The sequence below is a fragment of the Mustela nivalis genome, assembly GCF_964662115.1.
Source record: "Mustela nivalis genome assembly, chromosome: 7".
NCBI classification, from domain to species: domain Eukaryota; kingdom Metazoa; phylum Chordata; class Mammalia; order Carnivora; family Mustelidae; genus Mustela; species Mustela nivalis.
In genome coordinates this window covers 90078517-90088271 of record NC_139026.1, presented here as the reverse complement: position 1 = coordinate 90088271, position 9755 = coordinate 90078517, and the positions used below count along the sequence as shown (strand labels likewise).

Below are 9755 nucleotides of genomic sequence, written 5' to 3'. Positions count from 1 at the left end.
TTTCATGTTGTTTCAGAGGTGGGGAGGGCTTGATCTCTAGCTCAGCATAGAGAAAATGACTTCTTGCTCCCAGGCAAGCCAAACCCATGAATTAAGCTCTTGACTGCCCATCCAAAAGCCCCAACGCCAAGCACATATAAGGAAGGGAGCCTGCCGGTCCTCACTGCAACCTGTAGAGCCTGTGTAGGATTTGGTCTTCATCCCTCCTGCATCTGAACCCTCTCTCCACCACCAGCATGAGCCGCCAATTCACCTGCAAGTCAGGAGCTGCCACCAAGGGGGGCTTCAGTGGCTGCTCAGCGGTGCTCTCAGGGGGCAGCTCATCCTCCTACCGGGCAGGGGGCAAAGGGCTCAGCGGGGGCTTTGGAAGCCGGAGCCTCTACAGCCTGGGGGGCATCCGGAATATCTCCTTCAACATGGCCAGTGGCAGCGGAAAGAGCGGAGGCTATGGGTTTGGTCGAGGCCGGGCCAGTGGCTTTGCTGGCAGCATGTTTGGCAGTGTGGCCCTGGGACCCGTGTGTCCATCTGTGTGTCCTCCAGGGGGCATCCATCAGGTCACTGTCAACGAAAGCCTCCTGGCCCCCCTCAACGTGGAGCTGGACCCGGAGATCCAGAAAGTGCGAGCCCAGGAGCGGGAGCAGATCAAGGCTCTGAACAACAAGTTCGCCTCTTTCATTGACAAGGTGGGTCTAACCTTCTCTTCTCAGGGCATGAGCTTCTGTTACAGGAGCAGGGATTCAGGTTAGATATGAGGAGGCACTGAACGTGGATAAAGCAGATGTTTTCTTTCATCGAGGTGACTTATGTATGGTTCCCTGCAGTCGTTCTCAAGAGAACACAGAGGGAGGTCTGTCTCTACTGGCAGAGGCTGATGGGGGTTACTGGCAGGACCTCCGAAGGAAAGATCTCTGTCTCTTACTCGAGGGTTGGCTTGTTGCCATTGCTAAGCCAGGGGTCCGTGCAGGCTGTGTGTGGAAAAAGCAATGAGAGGGGGCACCTGGGTGGCTCAGTGGGTTAAGCCTCTGCCTTCAGCTCAGGTCATGATCTCAGGGTCCTGGGATTGAGCCCCACATTGGGCTCTCTGCTCAGCAGGAAGCCTGCTTCTCCCCTCTCTCTCTCTGTCTGCCTCTCGGCCTACTTGTGATCTCTCTCTGTCAAATAAATAAACAAAGTCTTAAAAAAAAATTAAAAAAAAAGCAGAGAGAGGGAATCTGCCCCAGAGTCTTGCTCTCATCCATTATCAGCAGGTCTCATCCACTAGTCATTTGACGGGTCATTGCCAGATGGCTCGGCCATGGGCATTTTTTTCAGTTGGCTAAGGACCCAAGAGAGAAGCAGAGAGTGCAGTGGGGAGGACACCTCCACAGTACTCTGAAGTCAGACCTGGCTTCCGCTCTGGCCCCATCACTTACCAGCTGGGTCTTGACTAAGCCAGCCACGGAGCAGCTGTGTGGAGAGTTATTTATTCTGTCTGCGCCTCCGTTTCCTTATCTCTGTAATGCGGATAATAGCCTGCTTCTCCGGGGTTTTGTCAGGTTGATAAAAGAAAATGCATGCGAAGATCTTGGCACAGTGCCTCCTCCCACAGACGGAAGTGCTCCGAAGGGATGGTTAGCGTTACTATCATTTTCATCTTCAGAGAGACGGGGGAGGAAGGTTGAGAAGGGGAGGATCCAGGGTCTGGAGGAGGCCTCAAGGCATCATCCAAGGCAGAGATGCCCCTGACTTTTGATAGATGAGAAATTATTACTCTCATTCTATGAGTCGGCAAAAGCATGGAGGGACATGCCTTGCCAGGGTATGGCATCTGGGGCGGGAGCAGGAGGGAGGAAGTTGAGACCCAGTCCTGGGTGCTGGGGGCTATGTTGACTAAATGACAATAAGGCACCAAGGGTGGGTCAATCCAGGACAAAGCCTATGCTTGAAATGGTCATTGGCCATTGGAGCCTCACCATCTCCCTGCCCCAAGCCCCAGCTCTAGACTCTTGCTCCAAGCAGCCCTTGCTCACCTCAGAGGCCAGCACTGTCCCTGTGATTTTATTCCTCAGAAGGAGGACACAACATATTTGTGATCCTGACAGTCCAACGTGTAGCCCAGATGCCAGTTGTGGCGTCCTGGGTGTAGGGTTTACTCTGCGACTAACGCTCAGTCTTAGGGATATATGTGAAAGAGTCAGGACTGATTAAACCAAACCAAGACTGGATGATCTGCAGGGGGCAAGCAGTTTGGCAGCTGCTCCCATCTCAACGCTGAATCCCAGCCAGTTTTTGGAGGTCCTGTGCTTATGATAATAGAGAACACAACCTTATTTAGATAATGGCTGTGCTCATGTGGATTAAGTCATATTTTAAAAGTCCTGCCCTGCCACCCAAACTGCACAAGAGAAAAGTATGTAGATCCACTCCCTCTGGTCAGTTTCCTGGCCCAGTAAGGTGACAGTGGCATGGGGAGCCCTATCTATCCATCCTGCCCCACGTGCCAGGCTTGCTCTGTGGAAGATGTTTCTAAGGGGCTGAACTAGGGAAGAGGGAGGAGGCCATGAGCAATGATGGAGCTGGAGCCTGATGCAGAAATTTAGAACACCCAGAAGCTCTTGGCCCATTGAGCCTCACTGAGTTTGATAGGCTACAAAATGAAGAGCAGATTCCCTTTTGCATAACGGTCAACTTTTCCAAAGATGGACCCAGCCTGACCCCATGTTGGTAGTTTTAGGCACTCCCCTATCCTGAGCTGGATTGGCCATAATGGGGTTCTAAGTGACTGGATGCATGAGTTATGCGACACAAGTCTGGATTTATTTCTGGGCTCCCCCTCTTAACAAACTGGTAGACCTTGGAAAGAGGCTCAACTTCTCTATGGCTCCATTTCCTTCCTATCTAATGAGTTTAACAATTTGCCCACCTTGTGCAGCTGTTGTGAGGGGGTGAAGGAGAAAATGCAGGCAGAGCACCTTGCACAGAGCCCTGTGAATGACAGGCATGAGTATTCCCAAGGGGGCTCAACAGTTTCTGCTCTTTGGATCCCAGGTACGGTTCCTGGAGCAGCAGAACCAGGTGCTGGAGACCAAGTGGGAGCTTCTGCAGCAGCTGGACCTGAACAACTGCAAGAACAACCTGGAGCCCATCCTCGAGGGCTATATCAGCAACCTGCGGAAGCAGCTAGAGACACTGTCTGGGGACAGGGTGCGGCTGGACTCGGAGCTGAGGAGTGTGCGGGACGTGGTGGAGGACTACAAGAAGAGGTGAGTGGGGAAGGGACCCCCCTGCAGCTGGACAGTTGTCCCTTTTCCTCTGAGCTCCTTCTGCAGGAGTGGCAGCTATCCCCAGCTTAAAGTTTTTGGAGATGAGGGGCTTTGTTCTTCGTCTTACCAGGTAGAATCATTCCAACACAACTCTGGAAACTGCTCTTTGCTCCTCCAGCCTCTGGTCTGGCCCTTGGGACAAATGTCCATTGAGCTGAACAGTGGTCAAAGGACCGTATCTGCCTGGATAAGGGAAACCTTGATTAAGCTACTCATAATCTCCTGGAGCTTCTGGGTCCTCACTGGAGGAATGGCTATGAGGAGGAACTAAAGAAACACTCCCATTCATTTGTAAGGCTTCATTCAAATTTTCAAGGAAGAGCTTGCTTCTTGCTCCCTGTAATATTTCCCATAGAACACTTGCTCCACATGCTCTTACCTCAGTTTTGTAGCTGGATCTTCAATAATCACCTTTTTCCCCCCTCCAGACTTAGTTACCATGTCCTCTCCTCCAGGAAGCCTTCTTTGCCTGGTGGCCTCACTAGCCCAGGACTCTGTGGCCCATTAGCATCTGTCCCTCAAATGGCCATACTCCCTCTTAGAATCTTCTTTGAGTGAAAGACGTTCTCAGTGAGAGGGTTCTAAGTGAGACATATTCACTGACAAAGCTCTGGCATTCTTGCAGGTATGAGGAAGAAATCAACAGGCGAACAGCTGCAGAGAATGAGTTTGTGTTGCTCAAGAAGGTGAGAGGCAAGACAGGCCTTGAGTCCAGGGCTGGCCTGGGACCAGGGAGAGCTGAGCTTACCAGTATCCTCTGCCCTCAGTGAAAGAGCTGATTCCAAACTAATGACGTAAAAGCTGAAGAAAAACACAATGTACTATCCAGAAAGGGAATGAAAAGGCAGAGAGATGATGGCCTTTCTGAGTGTTTCATGTCCACGGTAAAGAACAGCAGAAGATGACACACGGGGGCTCCCCTGTAGCCACAGGGCCCAACTTACACATCAAAGGGATGGCTGACAGCAGCCTGGCTGGGGCTCCCTTCCTTAGAGGGGTACCCCATCCCTGCTGAAGGAGCAGATTCTCAGGATGGGGCAAGGCTGGGCCTTTTGCTCCATCGTCTCCTCTCCCATGAGCCTCTCAGAGAGAAAAGGGCAACTATTTCAGTGTGCCGGGCACCCAGGCTGGGGTGGGTGTTTCCTTCTCTGCTGCACTGGCAGTGACCGAGGGATGTCGGGGGCATCTTCCAGGATGTGGATGCTGCTTATGCCAATAAGGTTGAGCTTCAGGCCAAAGTGGACTCCATGGACCAGGAGATCAAGTTCTTCAAGTGTCTCTATGAAGCCGTAAGTCTGTGTCTCCACCCCCGCCTCTGCTGGCAGTCAGTGAGTAAAACTCTGTTCTGGGGGCTGAGAGAGGCTCTTTGATCTCAGGGAGACCCCGTGGTTAGCCATTCATCTCCCACTTCAGCCCTGAGAGGCTCCCAGTCCCCACTTTCTGGGTAGAAAGGAAATGGTCCATGTCCTGGCTTCATGGTGGCAGGAATCTATCTGCGGCCTGGAGGAAACTCACTTTGCCCAGGAAGCCACAGCTTTGGCCCAGAGCCTCTAAGTTAGCATCACCCAGATTTGCTAATCCTGCTTAAAGGAATGGGTGGGAGGGCTGTTAGCCTCTGAAAGTCAAGACGTGAGACCAGGCTTGTTTCCCATATAGGAGATCGCTCAGATCCAGTCCCACATCAGCGATATGTCCGTCATCCTGTCCATGGACAACAACCGGGACCTGAACTTGGACAGCATCATTGATGAGGTCCGTGCCCAGTATGAGGAGATCGCCCTGAAAAGCAAGGCCGAGGCCGAGGCGCTGTACCAGACCAAGGTGAGCTGGACTGAAGCAGGACTGGGGAGGGCAACCCCAGCAGGCATGAGGACTGGGCCTGATCATTCTCAAAACAGAGGCCATGTCTAGTTAAGTGTCCAACATGTCCTTTCATGTTGATGTCCATGACATCAGCAATCCCGAGATATCATGTGGTCCTATGACCATCCAGCATGCTCACCATGCTCTGTGCTTTGGGGTCCCAGTTCCAGGAGCTACAGCTGGCAGCTGGCCGGCATGGGGATGACCTCAAGAACACCAAGAATGAGATCTCAGAGCTCACCCGGCTCATCCAGAGAATCCGCTCAGAGATTGAGAATGTGAAGAAGCAGGTGAGGGAACTGGTTACCCATGGCCTGGGGCAGGAGGGCATAATTGGAGGGGGAAAGAGTTGGTCAAGAATATCAGCCTCTCAAATCTCTGCCCATGAAAGGAAAGGAACCAATGAGGTCACTGCCTCAAATACTTAGAGCAGACATCCCTGGGGCGTCACATCTCCCACTCTCCCCAAGAACCTCTGCTTTGATGCCCTTCCTACAGGAAGCCGTCTCTCTCATTCCCCAGAATGGGGTAGGACCACACCCCCCTGTGCCTTCTGCCTTAATCGCATGCTATTCTGGCATCTGTGCTTCTCTTGTCCTTGTCACACTTTGGTGATTGCCCCACACCAGCCTGTCCCTTCTTCCATGGAGCTGGAGGAAGGCAGGAAGCTGGCTGTTCCATTCCCCATTGCTTTTCCAGCATCTAGTACAGTGCCAGGACATAGTAGCAGCTTAATAAACATTTGTTAATGAAATGACTGACAAGTGGGCTCAGAGAGCGCCATTCAAGAGCCTTCTGTAACTATTTAACTATCAGTAAGGCCTTGCTCAAACTCTTCCCAGGGCTCTAGGCCGCAGTCTTAGCTTGAGTAGATGGGGAGACAGGATGAGGTTATAGAATAACAACAGCGGTGGCTCCTATCATTTTATCACCCAGAAGTGTCTCAAAGATTCTATGAGGCAAGAGCTACCCATTGTTACAAATGAGGAAACCTCAGAGAGGTTAAGTGGATTACAAGCTGGCGAATGGCAGAGCTGTGATTGGAACCCACTATGACTCCTAGTCCAGTGCTCTTTCTACCTTTCCAGGGGCTTTAACACTTAGTGACTCCATGACGTGGGGCAAGTTAGTTGTCTTCTCTGCACAGGCAAGTTTAAGGACTACATGAGCTAAGACATGCAAAAGGCATGTCGGGGCTGAGGGTAGTGCCAGGCATATGGTAAGCACTTGGGAAGTAATAGTTAGTTCTAGGGAACCTCCTTCCCTGTGCCCCTCGTCTGTGGTCCTATGTACCTGGGTGGCCACTCTCATTGTACCCACAACACAACATTCTAAGGATCTCTCATCCCAGACTTGAAACAACTCAAGAGCAGAAAGCTCTTCTGTATCCTTGGCACATGGATGGCCAAGTAAATGTCTTTCTCATGAACTGACGTGGTACTGAGCTGGCCACAATCACAGGAGAGCAGGAGGGCAGGGTGCACTATTGTTTATCACGACCAATGCCTAAATACAAGCAAGTGGAGATAGAGCTAGGAAGGACTTGCTGGCCCCAGAAGGGGCTCCAGCCTATTAGAGGAGTGGGAGGTGGGAAAGATAGAAGTGGGTATTCCCACCCAGGAGTCTCCAAGCACTAGTGGGGTTTGGATGACTCTAATTACCCCTCCAGTTTTCCAGCTTCTCTGATTCTCTGTTTAGGCTTCCAACCTGGAGACGGCCATCGCTGATGCCGAGCAGAGGGGTGACAATGCCCTGAAGGATGCCCGGGCCAAGTTGGACGAGCTGGAGTCCGCCCTGCACCAGGCCAAGGAGGAGCTGGCCCGGATGCTGCGCGAGTACCAGGAGCTCATGAGCCTGAAGCTGGCCCTGGACATGGAGATCGCCACCTACCGCAAGCTGCTGGAGAGCGAGGAGTGCAGGTGGGGGGCGGTGATCTGGCAGGAAAGGCGGGGGAGTAGTGAGGGGGGTTTGAGAAGGACAAAAAAGAATGCTTAACACACTCATCCAGAAAAGATGAATCCTTGGGAGGAGTGAAGGGGTGGTGATGATGGGAATAATAACAGTAATAAATAATACCTACGCCTGCGTGAGTCCTCACTCATGCCAACCACTGCGCCTCAGTGATTAGCTCACTCCATCTTACAATTTTCCTGGGTATACCTCGGCATACTACCACCCCCCCAACCCCAACCAAAAAATAAGAAAATAAACCCCACCCCATTACTATGTTAGGCCTTCTTGTTCCATCATCCTTACCTGTCCAGAAATAAGATGAGCTTATCAGTCGTGTCCCAGGGCAACCATTCCAGCTTCCCCAATGTTCTCAGCAGCTAAGAAAGCCGGTCTTTGGGAAGTGTGCATGCCAGCCTGCATGTGTACCTTGTGCCGACTGTTTGATTCGGGTTGTTGCCTGCTTACTCCCAAAGATTCAGGGGCTGCAGCCACAGCTCCCTAAGCTCTGCTTTCACCAAAAGCCCAGGAAATTTCCAGAGGTGCCTATTGGGTTCAAAAACCCACAACAGGTCGGTGGGTACTCTAGCTTTGAGGTTAATAGACTGCGGGTTGGATGACTGCTTGCTCTTACTTTATTTCTCTCCCTTACAGGATGTCAGGAGAATTTCCCTCCCCAGTCAGCATCTGTAAGTACTTGTGTGCTGGGCCCTAGAACTATAGAATCTGAAGACAGGAAAGGGTCTTAGTCGCACCCCGTGTGTGTAGCTGAGCAAACTCAGGACCAGAGAGCAAAAACTTTGAGATCACACAGCCACATAGCAGAGGCATAGCCAGCAGTCAGTTCTCCTGACTCCCAGAGCAGAGTTCTTCCTCCCTATTCCTCTGTCTCCCTGCTCCCAGGGGATGGCCTCTAGGAAAGCTAGAAGAGGAAGTAGAGGATGAGTGTCTGTGAGGCCTGGAGCACCAGGGCCACAAGTTGCAACCAGCCCTGGGCTGGAGAATTAGAGGCGGCTGAGGGAATTGTTGAATGGGGACCTCAGAGCATAAGCTTACAGTGTTGGGCCTCTGTATTTCTCAGCAGGACTAGGAACTTAACCGGAGCTCTAAAAGATGCCATTTATAGGGCAGCTAGTGAGAGGGAAGGAAAGGTTGGAGGGGAAGTTTGGCAAAAAGGCTAATAGAAGAGGGGGGTGTGTATCCAGAATAACAGGTGGTTGGATTGGTACCTGGACCAAAATGTTGGGCTTCTGAGAATTAAGAATCATCTAGATTGGGTCTAAGGGGGGCATGGCAAGGGCAGGATATGGGGGAAGCTGTCTTTGGGCTATTTTCCCCAGAGGAGGGGGCGGAGCCGCGGAGTGGGCACCTAACCCATTGTTCCAAGAGATCCTGAGTCCCGGGGGTGCTGGGGCCTCGCCTAGCCCCGCCCCTGAGGGTACCGCCCCCCGCTGTCCCTCTGCAGCTATCATCAGCAGCACCAGCGGCAGCGGCGGCTATGGCTTCCGGCCCAGCTCCGTGAGCGGCGGCTACGTGGCCAGTAGCAGCAGCTGCATCTCTGGCGTGTGCAGCGTCCGTGGCGGGGACGTCCGGGGCAGGGGCAGCAGCAGTGACTACAAAGATACCCTGGGGAAGGGCTCCAGCCAGAGCACCTCCTCCAAGAAAGCCAGCAGGTAGAGAGGGCTGCTCCCTGCCCTCCCGCCACCCCTGCATCCGCAGCTGTCTTCCACATGCTCTGTCCCCCAGCCTGCTGTCAGCCCCCTCTCCCCCCTGCCCTGCCGTTGTCCCTCTGGCCACCACACTTCTCCCAGCCTGCGTTTTCCTGAGCCTGGACAGGTGTGGATGGCTAAACTTGGTGAAATTCCTCCTGGTACGTGCCTGGCATTCAGCTCCTTGGCTGAGGTCCCCCAGCCAGGGATGGGCTCAGCTCCAGGCTCCCGGCCTTCTGCCTTGGACACAACACCCCGCTCAGTCACTAACTACTCTGTCTGGCTCTGGTGTCTCAGACCCAGGCCCCCTCTCACACTGGGCCCTCAGTCCCAACAACTGCCTATTTTGGGAGGGCCGAAGGACAAGAGAGGCCAGTCCCCACCACCTGGCCCCATCTCACGGCTCAGGTCTCTTTTGGCTCTCCTGTATCCAGAAACAGAAGAGGCAGCCCTCCACATCTCCTTTCTTCTTAGAGGTCCTCCCATTGCATCCTCAATAAACAGCACGATCTGACGGCTTGGTCTCTGAGTAGTCAAGGTGTGTACACGTCCTCAGTCCAGAACCCACAGGAGCAGGCACCACCCAGACACACACAGACACACACACACCGAACACACTGCGGATTGCCTGTGCAACCCGTGTTTCTAGGGGAATTTTCTCCGTAGAGCCGAAAAAACAGAGCATGCACGAAGCGTGGGGCCGAGTTTGAGAGGACGGAGGAAGAAGAGGAGGGAGAGAAAAAAGGAAGAACATGGGAAGGGTGAATGTGTAGCATGGTTTGTGGCTTTCAACAAAAGAAGTACCTGTGTCTACCGGCAGAAATGGTCCTGCTCCTGACAGGGACCCTAGCCTCCATCTAAGAATTGGGTCTTTCCTAGAGGAAAGCTGGGGGTGTGGCAGGCAGGGGTCTGTATTTTTCAACCCTTTCCT

The 9755-nt window shown here is 52.8% G+C and overlaps 1 protein-coding gene across 1 annotated transcript; it reads left to right on the top strand.

The window, feature by feature from the left end:
- Positions 1-236: 236 nt before the first annotated feature.
- KRT71 (keratin 71) lies at positions 237-9266 on the top strand (the record flags this gene model as incomplete). The annotated part of the gene is made up of 9 exons (XM_082741402.1): positions 237-683; positions 3028-3242; positions 3928-3988; positions 4496-4591; positions 4959-5123; positions 5330-5455; positions 6864-7084; positions 7770-7804; positions 8581-9266. The coding sequence occupies 9 exons, from the start codon at positions 237-239 to the stop codon at positions 8790-8792; spliced, it is 1578 nt and encodes a 525-aa protein (XP_082597528.1). The 3' UTR covers positions 8793-9266.
- Positions 9267-9755: the final 489 nt, after the last annotated feature.